The following is a 22718-nucleotide window of genomic DNA, read 5'->3' on the forward strand; positions in this document are numbered from 1 at the left end:
TCTGTCAGTCTGGATTAGTGACTGCTACATAATTAGTCACAGTTTCCAAAGTCACAGTCAAAGACCATAAGGTGTATTTATAAGTTTTTGGTGATTAATTGCTGCTCCATTTCCTGATGAGAATAATTAGGTGTGACTCATACTGTGCATAGAGATCAACTTTGAGTCGATGAAATACTATGTGAACTTTGCTTTCGCTTTGCAGGTGAAATAACTGGATTGTTTTATGACATACCACTGACATAACAGGTTTTTATAGATTAGGGGTGGCCCTACATTCCACACTGACAACATGGCCTATTTATAATGTTATCAGCTTACTGGTTCACATTAACAGAACTTTTTGTACAAGTTGATGTATCCAACAGTAGACTTTTACAAGGCTTTTACAAAGCAGAGATGCAACATGTTGACTACACACAGACACAGACAGAGGGGGAAACTGGCACACACACATTGTTACATGGTCAGACATGTAAGGTAACTGGGACAGAAGAGGAAGAAGCAAGTTTCAGTCCATCCGGTCTGTAACATTTTCAGGTGTGAGGCTGGTATTTCAAACTGGATGACATCCTAAACTATCAACACACACAGCTTGGATTGCACAGTGATAAGATGTATAGAAGACTGCTGTGCACGATTATGATGTACTGTGTGAAATGATTTGGACAAATGGGTAGAGCAGCATAGATACTATACAGCTGAATATCAGTATAATGGAAAAAGTGACAGACATAATAAAGCAAAGACACATATATGCTACATATTCATGATGTGTTTACTACTGTAGAACATAATGTTAGTCATACCTTTTTACCTTCTGCCATAACATGATTTACTGATTCCTACAATCAGTTCTGTTAGTCCAGGGGTCGGCAACCTGCGGCTCCGGAGCCGCCATGTTTAGTCCTTATAGTGCGGCTCCGCGTGGTTTGGGAAAATAAATTAGAAGGCCAAATAGAAGTATTTAGCTGAAGTGTATTTTATTTATGTTAGTTCTTTTTTTAACTTGTAGTTCTAAATTGGAAGATTATTGTGATATTGAAATATAAAAATAAAATTATATTTTATTATTTTTTGATAATTCAAAATAAGCGTCACACTCGCGGAAGCCGGTGTACCCGCCAAAACGCCGTGCAATTTATCTAGACTTTCAACCCCAGGTAGGCCAATTATGGATCTTCGGATCCACATTATGTCAGCAGCTGTTCTCCACCGTGAACTATGTTAAAAACAAACGCCGCTCACGCCTCACAGATGACAGCTTACAGTCCTGCGTAAAGATGAAAGTGACTTCGTACAGCTCCGATTTGCAGACGCTGTGCGCAGAGGTTCAGGAGCAGAAGTCCCATTATAAACATATCACGGCAGACCCGACGATGTTTCCATGAACACGCTTTTCAGCATCTCTTTATTGACCACTTTTCACACACGGTTGCTATACGCATAACGCTGTAGCTTTTCAGCTCACAGCCCGACACACACCAACACAACAGCATAGATAGCACAGACGTTAAGGCGGTGAGGCGTGATTGTGGGTGCCGCTCAGGTGCGTCCGCCTCCCCTGCAGTGGCGCTGCAGACCACGCCCCGCCACACACATTAACCAGGTAAAATACATATTTAGGCAGAATTTTAGTGTTTTTTTCTTCAATAATTTTTTAAAAGCCAGGTCAAGGCTCCAAAAGCCCAAAGGTGATATAAGGGGCGGCTCACAGCAGTTTTTGTTTGCTACTTGGATCATTTTCGTTCAGCTGGGTGTCTTTCCTTTTGTTATATTTCTTTAAGAGTTCAAAATGTGTTAATTACATAAATAAAATGTAATTTTCTCTGTAGCACTTCATGGATTTCATAAGCAACACACCTTAGTTGTTCACACAAAGCATAAAGGTAAAAAACAATATATACAGTGTTATCTTCATTTTAGATGTCAAAAAGTATTTGCGGCTCCCAGTGTTTTCTTTTGCGTGGAAACCGGGTCCAAATGGCTCTTTGGGTGTTAAAGGTTGCTGACCCCTGTGTTAGCCATTATACAGAAGTTAGTATAAGGAGCTTGGAAAGAAAAGCGTCATGATACTATCATGAATAAAGTTAACTGGTGAAATTATTTGGCAAACTAGCATTTCTTTTAGACTAAATTTAGTTAAAGGAGGACATGGTCAGCCATAGAGCTGGGCGATAGAACGATAACGATATGTATCGCGATATAACTTTTACTCGATAGAGAAATTAAGCTATCCCGATAGACCTCGCCGCTCTTGTCCTCTTAAAGAAAAAAAAAAAAAAAAAAAAAAAAAGGTTAGCCAATCCAAATTAAGTAGCGCAGAGCCGAACCAATCACAGCCGCAGCGTCACGTCGCGTGACTTGTTACGTACAGCACAAGTGCCAAGCCGCACGTGTGTTTGTTTGGGAAGCAGCCAGCGGGTAATGGAGGAAATGAGTGTGCCGACTAGAAAAATCAACCGAGCGTGACCGAAGAGAAAACAGATGATGGTTCCAATGCCGGAGAGATTGTCGAACGGAAGAGCCAAAGAAGTTCCGTAGTGTGAAGGTATTTCGGCTATTTCAAGTCTGACAAAAACAGAGTAGCGTGCACTGTAAATTGTGCCGAAAGTAAGTCTGGAAATACAATAAACTGGTGCATGCGTCACACTGTGCGCCACGTTATTGTTTCGGTGAAATGAATTTCTACAAGACTGTTACTGTTAATTCTACTCTCTGCAGTGTTTAAATGCTTACATATACACACAGTTACTGTCCGTCCACACATACGACTCGGTTCTGCTTCTATGCCCCAGCTTTGTTTACTTTTTCCCACAGAGGCTTCTAGACTTCTGATTGGCCAACATTTCTGCACGGTTAGGAATCTAACGCCACCTGCTGCTTTGGCATGTTCATAGCAGCGTTTTCCTTCATTTCTGCCTTTATGTGTGGACGGGATTATTTTTTAAAACGAAAACGGAAAATCTCCGTTTTCAAAAATACCCGTGGACGTAGCCTCAGTCTCTGACTGGAAGCGCTAATTCGTCATTCGGCTTTTGTCAGACTAAAGTAACTGTTAAAACTGTTTGAAAAGCTCAGCTATACAACAAGGAGAGATTGAGAATTTCCTTTTAGTTCTCAGTTTATTTGATATTGACAAAAGTTAGTCAGTTTTGTCTGTTCTTCTGTAAAACAAACTAAGATTTATTTTTAGAATTAATATCTTGTTTCTAAGTGGAATTGACAATTTAGTCTGTTTTGTTTGTTCTATTTTGAAACTTAAACGCTTTAGCGGCTGCCTTGTGTAGTTTGCAATATTTGCCTTTATTTATCTGAAAAAGTCTCATGTTCCTTAAGTACATCTACCCTGTTGAACTTATTATGGGAAATAAATATTTAAATAAAAACAAGCTGCTGATTATTTCACATTTTACTTGTGAGCAACGGCACATTTAAATCTTACAAATATAGTTATTTGGCTTATATCGTGATAGATATCGTTATCGCCTGAAATGAAAAAAACATATCGTGATATAAAAAAATCTCATATCGCCCAGCTCTAGTCAGCCAGCTGCTGTAACAAATCTGATGATGTTCATAATTTGAGCTGATAAAGTCACTTAAAAAGCACCAAACAAGTTATCAGATGACAGTTTCAATCAATTAACTGACCTCTACTCAGCAAACTATATAGAAGATAGCTTATAATTTTGCTGTATTAGCAGGGACACTAATAAGAGCTGGGATAATTTAAAAAAAACAAAAACAAAAAACAAAAGTTGTTTTTGTATCTGATACATCAAAATACAATTGACAGTCAAATGTACTGTCTTTTATAGTCTATCCAAGACAAATGTTAATGCAGGGCGTGAACAGTTCCTGTGTTCTATATGTGAAAGCACTGCTGATGACTAAAGATCAGATTCAGATTTAAAGTAAAAAACTTTTCAAATGAGGACTAGAATACCCCAAAGAGTTTAACCTTGAGCCGAGCTTTGATCCTGTTCTAGTCTGGATGGAGAAACAGAGTACTATTTTTCTTCCTTTTACATGTAAGCTGTTGACAAATCTGAGAGTGGTTTCAAAAACAAAGCTTTAACTGAGAAGTCTAACACTCTTTCTCAGCACCATGTTGCTTTGTTGCTCCATTTTAGTGATGATTATACAACCTTTTACTTAATGCAGGAAGCATATGACATTTCCACCAACCTGATGTGGTTTGGGTTGCAGTCAAAACCTCACAGCTTTCCTGTTGCAGTGTATATGCACTCACCTTTGTCACTGAAACTTAATCTTATTCCTGAACATGGCCCTAATTTCAGTGGCCAGCTGCAGCAGAGATCCCACAGTTTACCTTCTGACAAAAGATGTGACAGTGGAGCATTATGCAGGATGCACTGTCTCTAATTTTCCATAGATTTTAACACAACACTGTCAAGCCCAGGCATGAGAAAACATTTGAGGGGAAAAAAAGGCACAAGTTGAGCTATATACTGTCTCTGTACACCATCTTATAGCAAACCAGTGACTGACTGCAATTTCCTCTAGTGTAACCAGCAAATACTGAAAATCAACCCATTCGATCCATCTCTGTATGCAAGCAAAAGGACCACACACAAGCTTTCAAATGGCAGAATGAAAGAAGAAAAATGCTGTGCATTACTTACTCTTTGCAGGTGCTGGAGACATGAGGTGGTACAGTGTATTTACAGTCCATGATCATGGTGAGGGTCTCACTGTCGTTAGCTTCCTGGAAGGGTGGCTGGCCACAAACCAACATGAACAGTATCACACCGAGACTCCAGATATCTGAGGAAGAGAAAGACACGAGGTCAGACTTAGGACTGGGTGACATTTATCATGGTATTAACAGGTGCAATATTACGAGGACATTTATTAACACATCAATTTCTCAGACACAAATATGGCGGTATGCGATTCTGATCCACAGCCGTGTGCTACCTACGACAGATGTGTCAAATGTATTGTTAAACTATATCTGTCCTCTCGGACTGAATCCAAGGCTGAATAATCACACAAAACCTAGTTACGACATCATGATATGGATTATATTTAAAAACTAAGTGCAGGTGGAAGGTCAGAAAGTGGAGAAGTTGAAGCATGTGAAAGAGGGGGGGGGAAAAAAAAACCTCTATCTGTACCAAGTCTAAACAGAGACTGTGGCGTGCCAGTGTTTTCATCTAGCACATCTGTAGTGTATTTGTTGAAAAATGCTACAGAGACATTAAAAACCAATGACATGCTGATCCTGTTGTTCAGCCATCGTCCCTAATTAACATCGCTTCAAATAATTCTCCAGTGTGGAAGACATCTCATTTTACAAGCGTGTTTTCCCCCTGATCTCTCCACCCTCTTACGTCATGAGAAAAGATGACTGCAATGGAAACGATGCCACTGATCGGAAACAAGCAGACAATTAAAGGAACTAAGATGTTCTCAGCCAGTGTGGTAAACAACAGTGATGGACAGAAGTGTGAGAAGTACAGTAAAGTCTTCCTCCAAGGCCTTTTCACCCGTCGTCTCCACACGTTATACAACTTATACTTCTGTATAACTTTGTACAAAGATAGCAGTCAGTTTTTTTGAGTGTAATTCCACCATTTAAGAACAACAAATGCTTTATAAGACCTCAGTAAATTTAAATCAAAACCAAGCAATGTCCAAATGATGCAAACAAACCATAAAACAATAAAGAAACCAACTATCTGCTTACCCATATCTATATCGCCATCAATCCATCTATCCATCTATCCATTCTTATATCTCTAATATAAATAAATATTTTCCCTTTGCTGCTGATTGGCACTATGGAGGCAGAAGCGGGATAACAGCCATCTGTCGCTTTCACCTCTCTCCTAGACATTTCTAATCAGCATGTTTGAGTGCCTTATTTCCTCTTACTGTATGCTATTAGGTATTAATAGAACATAACCACATTATTTTATTAGCACCCCCTAGTGTCCCGGCCCATGTAACTACACCCTGTACTGGATAATGCAAGACAATTTAAAACTGCATTTTCCCAATTGCAATTTAAATCCTAATTTTCTCTGGTTTGCTTGCATAAAACAAAATGTCACTGAAACCCAAAACAAGCTCATGTTCAATGTTCTCAAGCAACAGTGCACGTGTGCTAACAGCATAATCAAAGTCATGTTAATTCATCTATGCATATGCTTATTCAAGTGTACAAATTTGCACTTGCTAGTTGCACCGAGTTAAAGCAAACTGTCAGCATGCAGAAGCACCGGTCCATACACACTTTATGCAACTAAAGACACATTTATGCACACATACACACAGCCTTTGGTTCACTAGTCAAGGACGAGAAACAGCCTCGAATAGAGAGCTAGGACAATAAACCTTGTCCTGTCACTCCGTATAGTACGGTATGTTCTCAACTTTGTTTGGCACACACAGAGGCAGATGTTTGAGCCAAGTTCATTACACACATACAGTATTTATACTGCATGTCCTGCCATGCCCGTATAAACACATGCAAAGCTTTGGGCATTAATGTGTAACATTTTTATCACTTAGCAGAGAAACAGGGCCAACTTACTTAGGCTGAAGAGCGAGGGAGACATCACAGAATCTCTAATCAAATATTGGCAGCCCTAAAGTAATTACCATGATGAGGATTTTTAAGTAAGTTTCTAATTAAGCTCAAACACATAGTTGCCCTCAATACCAAATGGTTTGGCAGAGTGGAGCCTTGATGATGTGCTAGAAAAAATGCCAGATAGTAAAATTTAAAAAAAAAAATCCCCAACAAAAACTATTTTTGGAGGAAAAAAAGATGACAACTCAAACTGATTCTAAAATGTTTTTAACTCAAACGGACAGCCGTGAGTTGGTGCATCTTGAGACTCAGCTTTGCTGGGCTACTATCAGCACTCCAGATTTGGCCTTAGGCTAGGGAGTGCTGTGTATAATTAAACTAACCAAATGGCCATACAGAGAGGGCCGAGTGCCTTTAAGAGGAACTTTCTGAAGAAACAGCTTGCCTGATTGAATACTGAGTCTAATTATTGTGGTATGCATTTTGATACCATCCATCACATTTGATTTCAGGAGCCATCCATGGCTCTCTCCCAGCTCAGTGTGCGAGCAGCAGCAGACAGCGGTGCAGTTGCAGGTTGTCTTATGAGAGTAGAGTCCCCACTGGGAGGGGCGAGTGCTCTGTAGCACTTCAGAGGATAATTCCTGTCTGACTTCCAGATGGCATTTGTTCTGAAAAAGTGATGTATCACCGAGCCACTGCTAAAGCCCAACAAATGGGGTGTTACAGGAACATTTCTCCTTAAAAAAAAGAAAAAAAAAATGCATCAGTGCAATTACTGTGTGTCTAAAACCATTTACAAAGTACCTGCAGTGGTTTGATTTGAAATGAGTTGTTTAAACTAGAGAAGCAGATCAAGCATTTTACTGGAGCCCTGTTAATGGACCAAAAAGCTGCCAGAGTATAAAGTGCTAAAACAATATGTACCTCTACATTATAAGCACCAAAGAGGTCTTCATCCCAAACGCTGAGGCTGATGTTGCACTCTGCTATAAAATATATCACAGCCTTAATGTGCCCACATCTGCAGTATGCTAGCGCCATAAAAGAGTTCTCTCTCAGCCTGTAGCAGTGTCTCCTCTTCTGCTGAAATATTAACAGGATATGGATGTGGAGAAAGTTCAGCTTGGTCTAACCTTGGTCGCAGAAGCTCACTTTTCGATGTACCAATTAGATCTCAACGTGCTGGCACACACACAGGATCAGAGGGATCCTTTATATGTTTTCCGTGTCAGTCCCAAAAAAAAAAAAAAAAAAAAACCCACAAAGATGACAGAAAATTCTCAGATTGCATTTCTTGAGGCCTAGTTCATTTCCTTTGTTCCTGATACCCATTTGGATTTTACATGGCAAGGATTATTAAAAAATGTTTTCACAATGAGTTTCCAATAGAGTATTTTATTTATTCTATCATTAATGACTAATGTGTTGGCTTCCTTGACTGACACGCTTGATCTACAGAAAAGCTACACCCCACTCCCATGAACCCCCACAAACACACACATACACACCTACTCGTAAGCCTTACACATGTGATATTTAATTCCCTCCATGTATGACATTACAGTGATGACAGTATACATTATTTTTGTCTTTCCCAAACCGTGTGCCAATGTGTTTCAAGACTGATTAAATAAACAGGTTGGCGTGCTTAGAAATACACTTCAGGTTTATTCAGGTGCTTGATCAGAGTATGTGGATTTGTCTTGTCCAAGTCAAAGCATGTCTAAACACCCAAAATTTTCTTCAGGAACTTGTTTAATTAGGCCCACTCTCTGAAAGATGTGAACTTTGTGAAATGTCAGCTGCTGCTGCTAGGCTGCAAAGCATACATATATTTTTTTCCTACCTATGAATGCTTCTCAAACTTAAGCTTGGATATTTCAGTAAGCATGAAAAGAGATTTCATTAGCCTTAAAATGAAGTTCTTACAAAGTAGTATTTTATTCCTTCTCTCTCAGGAGTGCAGCATCTTTCTTGTAGTTACAGAGCATGAGAAGCCTTTAACACTGGTCACAATGAGATTCAATAAATACTGAAAAACTACCTGAGTCACAGCAATTTAGTATGCTCCTATTATGCTTTATTACTACCTTATTACAGTCTGACTCTCCAGGTGGTTTCTGTCTCCTGACAGAGGAGAGTTGATCTGTTCAAACAACTGAACCTTGAAATGACAGTTAAATTATACTGAAGAGAGTCACTTTGTTGATTTACTGTCAACCAGTGGTAAACAATTCTTTTTCCAGTGACCCACCATAGAAGGACAATTAAATATGTAACCAAGGTTACCATGCTACACAAAATGATGACACCTTTGGCCTCTAAATAGTTAGAAGACAAAAAGGTGACCCAATTAGACCAAAGCCAACTACACTCTTCACACACCACATATTTTACAGTTTAGTTTTAAGAAAACGTAGAACATCACAACCACTCAAAACATCACAAAAACTCTGCGATCACCTTCACAGACAGGCGGTTTCCAACATGTATAGAGCTGTCAACCTGAAGAGCACACACACCCACTCATCAATCCTTCAGATTCATACACGTGTGCGCTCATCACATCAACATAAATGCTCCTGTCACTTACAGGCAGAGAGAGTAGAAAGAGCACTCCAGATGACAGCTGGTGATCTGCTAGAGATCTCATTCTGTCACATACAGACATGCTGCAGCTCCACACTGTAGACCAGTGCATCACCTAAATATGTGGTCACTGTATCCTTTTCTTGCTTTTTTCCCCCTCAGTTCAAGTTCAGTGCTTCCTACATACAGGCCAGCCAAGTAAGTGTGAAGACACATTTTAGAATTTTTATTTAAATAATTTAATGCCTTTTATAAAAAAAAAACAAACAAAAAACAAAAAACAAAAAAACACATACAGAAAGCAAGAGAAAGAGTAGTGCATTTTGAAGGAATGCTGCAATTTCTGGGTCAGTGTGCAAGTCCCCCTCCAAATCCCGACTACCACCATGTTAAAAAGAAGGAATTCACTGGAATTCAATTCAGCAACACCAAAAAGCCTGATAAACCACAGAATCCAAACATATGAGAAACACTCAAGTCACTTTTTGCCATTCACCCAACTTCAAACAGGGTCATTATTTCTAGAAAAACGTTACTTTAAATCACTCCTGTAAGTGAACTTACTTGGAGAATGACAATTGTCTTTAATGTTATTTATGTTTTAACAATATTTACGTGACCTAGTGGCCCACAACTCAAAAAACAACCAGTTTGGTTGTGGAATCCATCACAATCCACTACTCTGTTGGTTACTGGGGAAAGAAGAAAAAAGTCATAGTGCAATCTCCTCCTTCTCTCTGTATTACAGTCATGATGCTTTAATTAATGGTTGTGAGATTGTGTCTCTTGGCATCTCTTCCTCTCATTCAGCCGTTTTACTCTGATGAACCACCAAGCAGCTTGAAATGACAGCAGCCAGAGAACTAGTAGGAGGAACTGAACCACATCAAGGCTGAGATATACTGTAATAACTGGTTTAAAGGTTTGAAGGTTTTCTTAATAATAACAGTCAAATGATTAAGTACTTGACTTCACAATAATGACAATGTTGACAAAACTGTCAAGAACAATAAGCTAAATTACTATGCAGACTTATGCATCATGTGCATATTTTCGGGCTGAAAGTGCAAAGCAGCGTCTCAGTGTTACAAGGGTTAAATGTGACTGTGCTAGAAGAGGAAAACAAATAAGTCTTAACTCATGTCCTTGATTCTAGCTAAGTTAAATACAGTGATGCGTCAATTAGTTGCCTTTTTATGCCTTTTGTGATTTTCTCTTAATTTCAGAAATCTGTGGTGTACAAGGTCAAAAGCACTAAACCTGTATGTAAAACCTTCCTTATAACTCACAGCTGGCCCATTACGTTAATTTTAAGCTGACATATTTTTATTCTACCTATTAAGAGTAGTTGGCTTGATTCTGAACCATGATCTGAATTATCATTACATATCATTTATTTAATCTTGGTGTCTTTTATTTATTTAATCTTCATTCTGGCTTCAGCCATTTCAGCCCCTCTCCTCTTAAGGTAACATTTCTCTAATTGGCTGCTCCTTATAAACACAGAGTGCAAAGAGCAGATGGTTAGGGCTGCACACAGTGAGGTGTGTGCTTGAGATGGCCATACTTTTGATATCATATAGATCCAAGAGGAGAAAAAAAAAATGTTTCAAATTGAACCTTTAAGTTGATATCAGATTATCTTTACAGAGTCCACAATGTTACTGAGGTTGTTAAGTGGCTTGGTGCCACTGTACTCTTAGTTAAAAACATGAAAAGGATAAACAACTGAGACTCTGACAACCTGAAACAGCTGAATGCTTTACCAAGTAGTCACACATGTGCGACTAGTAGAGCAGGGCGATATGACCAAAAATTATTTATCACGATATACATTTGAAAATTTGCGATAACGATATATCAATGTATTTTCACTTAAACAAGCAGCTGTTTTTTTATGTGCATTAAAGTTATATACAAATTTAACAGTGCAAATGCAAATTCCTTGCTGACAGTTTAACCAAAAGGCATTTCCAGTGGAAATTGGCCGACATATCCTCAGCATAACCATGTATAATATCCACAAAACTTAAAGAGAGGTTATACACGCACAATACGGTAATATTATGTTGAAGCACAGTACGTATCACTCCGCGAGGCTCCTGCTTACGATAGCCGTAATGCTCCGACAATCCATCAGGCGGTGCAGTTCGTAGCTTAGCAAAGTCGCACTAAACCATTTGACAGATTTTCGAGCGCCGTGTACGACATAAAATCGTTTCAAGGTCAGTAAATGCAACCAGAATTCATACATAAGGCACACGGAATTATAAGGGGCACTGTCGATTTTCAGATTTTAAGTGTGCCGTATTTTTCAAAAACCACGGTAATAACAACGGCCCGCTAGCGTGGTCTACCAAAAATAGTGCTTTGTTGTGTATCTGACGGACGAAAGCTAAACCAGTTCCACAGCAATGAAGTTGCAGCATTTTTACAAACCAGTTCTGGTTCATCCGTTTCATTCAACGATCCACTTTCGCCCTTCTCATTCTCTGTCGCCGCCATGTGCGTATGAAAACAAAGGCACTGCGCATGCGCATTTTACCCATATTCTATAGCGATATTTCATTTTCTTATCGTTTCCCAACATTATACCGGCATTACTGTGAATGGTATGATATGGCCCAGCCCTAGCGACCAGTTGTCTAGACATCTAATGCAAAAAAATTTCTAGATGAAAAAGTGTAACAATTCATTAATATATTCAGAACTGCAGAAACCATTCCAGTAATTCTGCATAGGAGAAAATAATTTTGGTCCCCTTTATATAATTCCAGAAACGTACAGCCTTGAAGCAAAACCAAAATTCAAGCTAACTAGCTTGCCTGAAAGTTAACCCACAAACGTGTTAGTCTACATATCAGCTAGTCAATTAGCGTGCCAAGCAGCCAGTAGGCTACACAGTGGACTGCAATGATTTGGAATGATAGGCCTCATTGCACACAACAGCACCCACCTCCATTTTGTCATGGATGACTGAAAGGCATAATTACACTTAATCACCCCTTTCGATGCCTGCTCTCTGCTCTTTTTAGAATAGAATAGAATTCAACTTTATTGTCATTGCACATGTCACAAGTACAAGGCAACGAAATGCAGTTTGCATCCATCCAGAAGTGCTTTAGCCATGATATAGATATATTACAAAATATATATAAGCAATAATAAAGGCAGGAGGGTGAAGAGTCCATTTTAAAGTGGAATCCTGCAGTGATAATGGTTAATCTAAGAGGTATATCTATGGTTAGATCTAAGGCTAACATAATTTCCTTTCTTTATCTCCTCCGATCTATCTTCTTAAAAAAAAATAGCCACATCTAACTCCTTATTTAGTTTGTTCTTAAGAACAACAGCAGATTGGGTGTCAGCTGGCAGTGGAAAGATATACTGACAACAAATGTGAACACAGCTGACTGTTTCACTAGCTCACCAAGTGCTGGCCAGATGCAATACACTCTTGCCGCTCTATCTAGGATGTGAACTTTTGGATAAGTCAGCCAAACAGTCACTGTCCCTTTCAGTGTGTGTATTAATAGCAGACCTGTTGAATCGAAAGCAGAGCAGACATCTGCCAGCTCTGCCTGCTGTAGGACTCCCACCCACCTCCTGTTCTCCAGGAGGTGGGTGGGAGAGGAGGAGCTAACAGAGGTACAGAGGATGGCCCAAGTAAGAAGAAAATGGCAACATCTCAAAGCGAAGCAGAAAACAGACACTGATGCAGAGCCTGGTCTGGTTTGTGCCGCTCATCTCTGCCTCTGGCTGATAAATCACTGACTATGCTGTAAAGTAGAGCAGGGCGATATGGCCAAAAGTATTTATCACGATATACATTTGAAAATTTGCGATAACAATATAACTGATGATATAATTGACACGACACAAAATACAACTCCACAACTTTACTAGCGCAAAAAAAAAAAAAACCCATTCATGTATTTTCACTTAAACAAGCAGCTGTTTTTATGTGCATTACAGCTATATAAAAATTTAACAGTGGAAATGGAAATTCCTTGCTAAAAGTTTAACCAAAAGGCATTTCCAGTAGAAATGGGCTGACGTATCCTGAGCATAACCATGTATAATATCCACTGAAGTTAAAAAAAGGGGCTTTGCAACATGAAACCACAGTGTGACAAATAAAAAAGTCAAATATTTATTTTTCAGACCATAAGGTGCACAGGATTATAAGACACATTAAGCGAAACAAAGCAGTCAGATAAATCAAACTTTATTCAACTCATATTTCTTGCTTCTTCCACTTCTGTACCATTGATTCATTAATGCTGTATTCTATCACAGCTGCTCTATTCCCATGTTGTTGCAGTATATTAATGACTAACCTCGTATTGTGGATGGATTGTCTCAGTTGTTCTCCTGACTGAAGTTTGGTCCGTTTACAGCATCCTGCCATGCGATTGCATTTGTCTCTAACCATCAGGAGCCCTCACGTTAACTTTTAATGAGTGGCAAAGTGTTAGCGTTGATTCCTCCAGCTTCACTGTTTATGTTATAGCTGTGTCGCTAGCGATCACGTAGCACATCATTATAAACCAGCTAGCCCAACTTCAGTAACCTTACAAACGTCAGTGCTGTTTAGTTTCCTGTCTTCATTTATGTTGGAAGTGATAGCAGAGCTGTACTTTTGAATTTTTCCAGAAATTTCAGAACATGCTATATAATGCTCAGGAAACTAGCGAGCTAACTTCCGCCATCTTCCTGCTAGCTTCTAACTCCGTTAAGTGTAATAAATTCTATTTTCATGGATGCCTGGATGTTAAACTTCATAGTTACACCTGGTAAAGCAGCAATGCTGATCGTTTTATTAAAGATGAAAGAATTTAGACAGTTTTTAACTCTCAGTTATGCTGCAGTGTTTGTTTGACTTTGGGACCTGAAGAGGATGGAGTTCAGGACCCAGATTACTCCCAGATTTACAAGCGCCTTTGTCCCACAAATACGGCAATAACGACGGCCCGCTTGCATGTTCTACAAAAAACTGTGCTTTGTTGTGTATCTGACGGACAAACACCAAACCAGTTCCATATCACTGAAGTGGCACCATTTTTACAAACTAATTCTGGTTCATCCGTTTCACTCAACGAAACGCTTTCTCCATTCTCATTCTCCATTGCCGCCATGCTTTTTTGGCCATGTGCGTATGAAAACAAAGGCACTGCGCATGCGTGTTTTACCCATCTTCTATCGCGATATTTCATTTTCTTATCGTTGCCTAACGTTGTACCGGTATTACCGTGAACGGTATAATATGGCCCAGCCCTACTGTAAAGCAGAGATTTCAAACACAGAACCCCTGAGCCAGAAAAGGCCTGCCAAAGGATCCAACCCACTGGGGGAGGGGGTATATTTTCTGGAGTTTTCACTTCTGTCATTACTTTTATTTGAGCCTGAGGTCTAAACTATAGCCTTCATACAAACAAAGACATTGCCTGCTCCACTATATCAAAGTAAGCAACACATAAGGCAAACAGAAAATGAGTTTTTTTTCCCTGTTAGTACATCCAGTGAAAAACATAAAGGGTACTGTTTTTTTCCACTATAGAGCAACTATTAAATTCTCTCAAAAAGGCTATAGCCTTTTTTTTTTTTTTTTTTTAAACACAAGCAACTATCCATCCATCTGGCTTTGTGTGTACAATTTATTATTTCACTTATACAAAGTAGTGGCAGTTGCACAGGTCTCACTGCAAGCGACAAGTTAACCTCTCATACACTGCTCAGTGCTTTTGAACATGTCATTCTGCAGCCTCTACAATAAAAAGGCCGAAACAAAAGAAAGCGCAGAGTAGTTAGGGCCCTGTCAGGCAGAAATCCAGTGTCAATCCCACCCTCTCAGCCATATCGCAATTTTGAACTCAAGTACTAAAAACTAATGGCACTTAGAGTGACAAGTCCCTACTTTGCATTCAGTGCCTAAAAAGCACACAGGCCTTGAAGAAAGTAAGCCAATGACTTGTTGCAATTCTATAACTTTCAACTTAGCTTTAGCAAAAATATGCAGTGGAACCTTTGACTCAGAGTGTCCTCGTGTCTTGAGACTTTATGCAATGCACAGCCTCTGCCACCTGTCACCCCATCCATTTACATGAGTCTCTCTTGGAAGCCTAGATAGCTTTGACTAATCCCCACCATAACTGACTGACAGCTGACCATTTGCTCACACAGACACTATTGCTAAGTAGGCCTGCATCCCCCTTGGATTTATAAATCACTCTTTTACACACACTTACAGGTCAGGTTTCCCTGACTTCTACTGCAATAGCATGCTTTTGAGGGTGCAAGAGGCTAAAGAAAGCAGGACTAAAGAGACACCTTAAAATGCACAAGTTCTCATACAACCAAAAAATCCAATGATACTGTCAATATCACGTTGCGGTGGCTACGAAGTACTACCAACTTCCACATATCACAAACTGGCATTTTAGTTGGCATTTCAATGGGGCAGATGATACATTTCTGTCTTCATCTTATTTTTGTAATAAGGAGGATAGCCTTAGATTAAGAGACTAGATATCACATGTAAAGATATTGCATATCAACGGACAAAGTACAAATGTAATGGTGTTGTTAAACCAAATGCAATAAAGTCTTCAGACAGTGTGATTACATTCAAGGAACGGACCATAACTGATGCAAGTTCAAGTTCAAAACCCTACAAACTGACAGCAGAAAATAAGCATTTTGCTGTGTGTGCCAGAGTCGCATTATACAACTTTACTTCTACACACTACAGAAAAATTAGCAGCTCTGCAGACAGTGAGTGAAATCAGTCACAATATGACTTTGTGGTAAGTGCTACGTAATCCGTCATGGATACAACTGATTGGTGAAATTGAGTAATTATAATTACAAGTTGTAATTCTTTTGTGTTTTATCTAAAAATACCACCCCGGCCTTCTATAGACAATTATATCGTTAAAACCTTCTGAAAAAAGGAATATGTCAATAACAGCCCAACCCAACCCGCTGTATCAACAGCGACCATCACAAATGTTGTTTTCTTCCAAAATTCATGACAAATGGATACAAATTTCACAGCATCTTTGGAAACATTCTTAAGATGGCTACATGCTGTGCCATTTTAGCAATCTCATGAATGTGCTGCATGCTACACTGTTTACTGCCCCAAAATAAACAATGCAGACCTTCACATTTGAAGCATGTATGCATGAGTAGGACTTGAATCTGCATACAATTACAGAAGATGCATTTGACCTTGACCTTCACTGTTAGGGTCCAAGGTCAAAATTGACCTTGAAAAAACATTTAAAGAAACCATATCGAGTAATTTATGGAAAGGGCATGGAGACAGCTGTACAACACACTTTTTATGTTTTTAGTACGACGCATTGCGACGTGACAATGATGTCACAATAGGCTGAGGCCATCACATTGTAATAAACGCAGGTTGACATCTACATGTTGTAATGAAAACAAATCATCAGTTTTGGTATTGGTACTACTTTGGTGCCTAACTTGACCTCTGGGGGTCGTTTATTTTATTTATTTTTAATTTTAAACTATAGCCTTCATACAAACAAAGACATTGCCTGCTCCACTATATCAAAGTAAGCAACACATAAGGCAAACAGAAAATGAGTTTTTTTCCCCTGTTAGTACATCCAGTGAAAAACATAAAGGGTACTGTTTTTTTCCACTATAGAGCAACTATTAAATTCTCTCTCGTTTAATTTATTTTTTAAATAAACACTAAAAGTGCATCGCTATTAAAAAAACAAAAAACAACAACACTGTGTGTTGGTACTTATACAAACATAAAGCATCACTATGACATGTCTTTTACTAATACAGTGATTCTGCCCAGCTGTGCACCTCTGAGGAGCCCGTTTGGCCACACAAAATTCCCACAAACCTTCCTTCAGTCAGGCTGATACACTAATGCCTCTTTTCCAGTTTGGCTCAACTTTTAAGGTTTTCTATTAGGTGGCAGTACCTGGTACCAGGTACTTTTTCAGTACCTTGCTTGGCTAGTGTTCCAAGCAAGCTGTGTCAATACGAATATGTGACATCAACAGACTGCATGCCACCAATTGTCCAGTCAGTGGCATCACTTGATAGTCATTGAGAGCAACATCTTCACAATAATCAAAACTGCCATTTTTAAAACCGGGCAACAAGGGAAATGGCTGCACACAAACCAACACCGTGGTCCCTGAGCCGGACAAAAATCTGTTGACTGAGCAGCAGTCTATGGCCATTGTTGTGTAGTGTTTGCATTGCAAACAAATGACGTCCCAGATGTTCAGACATGTTGCTATAACAGCCCCATGCACATTGAGGTGGTACTCAATAATGGGAATGGAAAACAGCGGAAACCGAGTAGAGTCAAGTGGAGTCAAGTAGGTACTAGAGCAAAAGAGGAATAAGTTGTGAAACACTGGGACTGTGAAACTATTGTACTACTTTGTGAGTTTTGTGTGTGGAATTGGGAAGCATGCTTGTATCCAGCTGGTTACCAAATGATGCAGGCACAGAGCAAATAAACTGCAAAGACAAAATGGAAAGTGAAGAAATGTCATTCTCCTAAATTCACTGTTTTAATCAACAATGTAGATTTAAAAAAAAAAAAAAAAAAAATCCAAATCCAGCGACAAGGAAAATCTTCTGTCTGATTTGCAAAATCATCTGCAAATCAGGAGGGGTACACAGCTCCTTCAGTCTCCTATTTAGTGGTTACCTTAAAGAAAAGCATGCTCTGTGCTACAGCAATAAACCAGGCTTTAGTTTCAATAAAGGGGGTTCAAACACATGAAACAAGCCCAGAGTGGAGATATGACAAATTGACAGACTCAAACAAGCACAGAGCAAAAACACAATCATTAATAAAAACCAGAAAACATTTGCTGTATATGATGCCTTTTTCTTCCACTGGCTCAACAATGATGCTAATAAAACAAAAGGAAGGAGGCAGCCAAAGAAGGTTCTGTGTAACCAAGCTCTTTAACACATCTTTAACAATGAGTTAAAAGGACTAGCTTTATAAGGGGGAGTGTGCTTTCACACATTAAGTAAGAAAATAACAGTTCTGTCCAGAGGAATTGCAGGAAAGACATTTGTTGTTGTTTTTTTTTCCCCATTTAGTCATTTCCATTTATGATATCTTATATCGATCCTGAGCAAAAAGATGTGAAAATCCTTTTTCTCGATGGAAAATGGTGAACATAATGAGAAAAACTGGTCCTGGGCCCAGTGGTGGGAACAAGCTGAATGAGTTCTAGTCAAAGCCAGTCAGTCTGTGTCAACACTGGACTGCATAAATAGCTGCATCCTGCTTCTTTCTCATCCTCTCCTGGCCCAGTCTAAACAATAGCATGGATTAACTGTCCTTCCCATCTACTGGCAGTGGGCAACAGTAACCAGGACTGCAATTAAGAGCCCCTCTGGCTGCTCTCTGTAGACACAGTCCTGAAGCTTTAGCGATGGAACCAAAGCCAGCAAAACAGCTCTACTGTGCACACGTGCACACACAGTAGCCAGTAAATATGTTGATAAGGTTCATTAATGGCTGCTTGTAGCCAGGAAGGCTTTCATAGGTTAAGGGCTTTTCATCAGCTAAAGAGTGCCAAGAGCACAAAATACTGAACCCTCTTAGTACAAAGTTTAACCCCGCCATCAGTTGGACCATAACAGTAAGAAACAATACTCTGTAATGAAACAACCAAGTGGTAGTGACTGAAATACACTGCCTGGACTGAGACTATATACAGACCATCATTTTTAATCTGTGGAATTATACAAACACAATCTAATATGATTTTGGTTCTGTGCAAGGAGATGAACAGGACTCTGCTCTCTTAGGGACACCCACTAGAATACTAAGTAAACCTTTCAGAAGCCTTGCCTGCACATGTGCAAATAATAAGCACTTTCTCCTCATTCCACTATTTTAGAGTGCAAGAATCCATGTGGCTAATGGCTCTGACCACAGGATCCAAAGGCCACACTAAAAAAAAAAAAAACAAACACAAACAAAAAAAGCGACAAAAAAAACAACAACAGCAAACCACCACAGAATAACCATCAACCCAACAACTGGAGAGAACTGCTGCTAGAAAACACAGGAACAAGTAGTACCTATGCAATTACTATGTGTGCCAGTAAGTATATCTCACACAGCAACCAGCTGGAAGAAAGCACAGACTGGCCCACCATCTAGCTCAACAGTGAGGTGAGCGGCATTGTGGACTAATCTAAATACTACAATTGTAGGGATGCTACTGAAGACTCCATGAAACTGATAAACATTCCAGACTGGTTACTACTGGGGTTGTAACAATTTCTCCCAAACAATGGTTTTGGTTCATACCACAATTTTGGGGGCCCACATTGTTAGTTTATACCTTAATTCATTCTTTAGATGAAGTGCATAACAAGAAAAAAGTAAATTGTCTTCTCTTTACTTTGATGGATAATGCATGTTGGTTGCTTGCCACCAACAGCAGCAAGCGATAACATGAAGCCTGCCATTTAATCAGATATCCCCTGCAGTCATGCAGTCAAACTATTCACAGAGCAGAGGGTACAACGCTGTCCAGTCACGCGTACAATATCAAAGTCTTAGGATAAGTGAGCATGTGTGTGGTTTGTGATTGCATGGGTGTGTACGGCTCAATGAGAAAGTAACCACAGCTTCCTCATTGCCTCAACTGCACCTCTCAAGTTTGTGAGAACTCCATTTGAAAAAGAAAAAGCAAATTAACATCTAGCTGACTGCCCTTGAAGGAACACCTTTGAGAGCCCTTGCTACATGCATAAATAATCATGAGACCGATTTCAGACTCCTTTAGGATTAAGACTGCATGCACACCCACACCGTCTGAAAAACAAGCTTAACAGAGTACATCTCATTATCCAATTCAGGAGATGGACTTAGTCCCATGGTTTTAGTCTCAGCAAAGCCACCTGATATGACAAATATCATAATTATGTCATGGAAGGACACGCAATCTGTCTGTCTGCACTGTCAGTCAGTCCTCACAGGAAAATCAATGAGACAGTTAATTCAGTGCAATGGGACACTCACAGACATCAGCTGTAGTTGGGCTGACATTGTAGCCTACGGCAGCTCTCAAAATGACCCATGCCCAGCAGCACAGTGCTGGAACACACACCTTGGTATTTAAAACAAGTTCTGTTACACAGTCCCAGGGCTCATAACTGTTGAGTTAAAGTTATCTTACAACAACAGCGAACACATGCTCAGGCTCCGTATAAAGACTAAGTGCCGATGTGTCACAGCAGGGTGAGACAAAACTGTGTGAAACAGGTGCTAGCCACACTGCTGTGTGCTAAAACTGGCTATTAACGTGACTTTGAAAAGACGTTCTGTGCAGTTTGATTCCAAAAGCCTGTTTTCTGACAATGTTTTTAGTTTTGTCTTTTTTTCCTTTCCTTTTTTGGAAGAGCTAGGAGAGTTAATAAAGTGGACAAGATAGTGAACTAGTGCTCAAGGCAACAGGCCCAGTGCTCCTCAGTGGAAGATAAAATGACTGCTGAACCTTAATGAGTGCATTACACTTTTAAAAATGCGCTGCATCAACATTCACATCCTGTCTAGTACACACCTCTGCAACTCACCAATACAATGTTCTAATTAGCTGTGTGACTCATTTCATTTCTTTACCATCATTCATCAGCCAAACATCTTTTGCATACCTACAGCCGGAGCATCATACTCATCACCCAGTAGTATTTCAGGAGCTGAGTATGCCAAAGATCCACAGCTGGTGGTCAGCTTTTTTCCTGGCTGAAACTTGTTACTGAATCCAAAGTCAGTGAGCTTGACCAGCCCTTGTTTTTCAAAGAACACCACGTTCTCGGGTTTCAAGTCCCTGTGCACCACGTGCAGCCGATGACAGTAGGAGATAGCGTGGACAATTTGGGCAAAATATTTCTTAGCCAACTCTTCGTTCAAGCCCTCCTCATGCTTCATAATATAGTCAAACATATCTCCTCCATCTCCAAGCTCCAGGATGAGATAAAGCTTCGTCTGCGTATCTATCACTTCATACAGGCGCACAATGTTGGGGTGCTGCACCAGCTTCATGCAGCGGACCTCCTGGAAAAGGTGGCCCGTCGCCACTGTGTCTAGCTTAGTCTTGTCAATCACCTTCACCGCCACTTTCTCCCCAGTGAAGACATGGCGTGCCAGCTTGACTACAGCGAAGTGGCCACGGCCCAGGGTCTTGTCCAGGTCGTACAGGCCGGCGATCTTGCCATCATAGCCACGCTTAAAGCCTGCCATAACTCTGGAAGGTGAGGGGGAAAGGGGAGCCCCCGCTATGGGCAGGAGCGGGTTGGATGAGTCAAGAGGGTCCAGCTTATTTCAGTTCATCAAAGGCTTAAGTTTAAACCCATGGTTCCAGCTTCCTAATGCGCAGAAGACACAAACAAGCAAAATGCATTAATTGCCTGTCATGAGAAAAGCTGATGTTAAAAAAACAGAGAGAAGCACCTTTTTCCATTGTGGTGACATGTCAGTCTAGCCTTAATGCATCTGCCCGTCTCTTTATACAGCGTTATACAGAATAGGCTTGGCTACATGACAGAATTAATTGAGTTCAGCTAAGCGTACTGAACATATATATGTTAGCACAAAACCCGGTGTGTTTAACCACTCAGCTTTCTGAATGCAGTGAGCTTGGGCTTGTTTTGACAGGGTGGTTGCTAACTGCTGCACCAGCTAATGCATCCCAACTCGTTGCCTCATACTGATAAAAATTAAACTTTCCTAATATGTATACATACATTAAATGTTTAAAAATACTTGTTACAACAACGGCAGAGTTTAAGCTCGTAACTCAGCTGTGTAACGGGCCCGGAGGTAGCACAACCAACTAACGTTAGCTCCCACCCGGGGGACGGGGGTAGCTCGTTGTTCATTGATTGATCCTATGTTAGCTTACCGGATGACTCACGTTAATCACTTTGAAACAACGGAACGTCACCAGCCCACCCTACAGAATTTTCAACACAAACTCATTTTTCGTTTTGGTCACTCAGGTGAACAGGTGTTTCTTTCAATACCACCCAGCTAGCCTTAGTTAGCATGTAGCATATAGCAAGCTAAAGTTACTACGGTTCACTCAGCTCACCGCTCCAGCTTCTCTCCGCTAACCATAAACCCGCGAGTCCAAGTCTTCACCGAGTACCTTATGCGCTCCGGGGCTGTTTGTTTGTGGCGAATAATCACAAAAGACCAGGACGGTGCAGCCTCTTCAAGAAGACCACGGCACTACACGGTGCCTATGCCCAGTGTTCATTCCATGAAGGAGGCATTGCATCGTTGGCAACAGCTGCCCTAATCGGAATGGTAGTATCCTCCCAGCCGAAGCGGCGGGGCTGTGGTGCTGCCTTCGGGTGCTGAAAGTGTCAAAAATGTCACACCGTCACACTTATCATAGAATTGCTTTAAGCCTTATACACAAGGTATAGAACGTATTTCCTTTCTTGAATAGATATGGATCACGATTAACTACAAAACCATTAAAAAAAATTTAAATGCAATAACAAGGTAGCATTT

The 22718-nt window shown here is 40.1% G+C and overlaps 1 protein-coding gene across 3 annotated transcripts in view; it reads right to left on the bottom strand.

The window, feature by feature from the left end:
- snrka (SNF related kinase a) overlaps window positions 1–22576 on the bottom strand; it is a 51004-nt gene extending 28428 nt beyond the window's left edge. The window contains exons 1-3 of one of the 3 annotated variants that reach the window (XM_040013285.1): window positions 22348–22576; window positions 20852–21565; window positions 4650–4791 (exon numbers count right to left, since the gene is read on the bottom strand). In XM_040013285.1, coding sequence (XP_039869219.1) covers window positions 4650–4791; window positions 20852–21440 — 731 coding nt within the window. In that variant the 5' untranslated portion in view covers window positions 21441–21565; window positions 22348–22576. Of the gene's footprint in view, window positions 1–4649; window positions 4792–20851; window positions 21566–21650; window positions 22270–22290 lie in introns of those variants that run through there. The other 2 variants (XM_040013284.1, XM_040013286.1) reach the window with 2 other exon arrangements.
- Window positions 22577–22718: the final 142 nt, after the last annotated feature.

The sequence above is a fragment of the Simochromis diagramma genome, unplaced genomic scaffold (assembly GCF_900408965.1).
Source record: "Simochromis diagramma unplaced genomic scaffold, fSimDia1.1 OVJJ01000618.1, whole genome shotgun sequence".
Classification (NCBI taxonomy): domain Eukaryota; kingdom Metazoa; phylum Chordata; class Actinopteri; order Cichliformes; family Cichlidae; genus Simochromis; species Simochromis diagramma.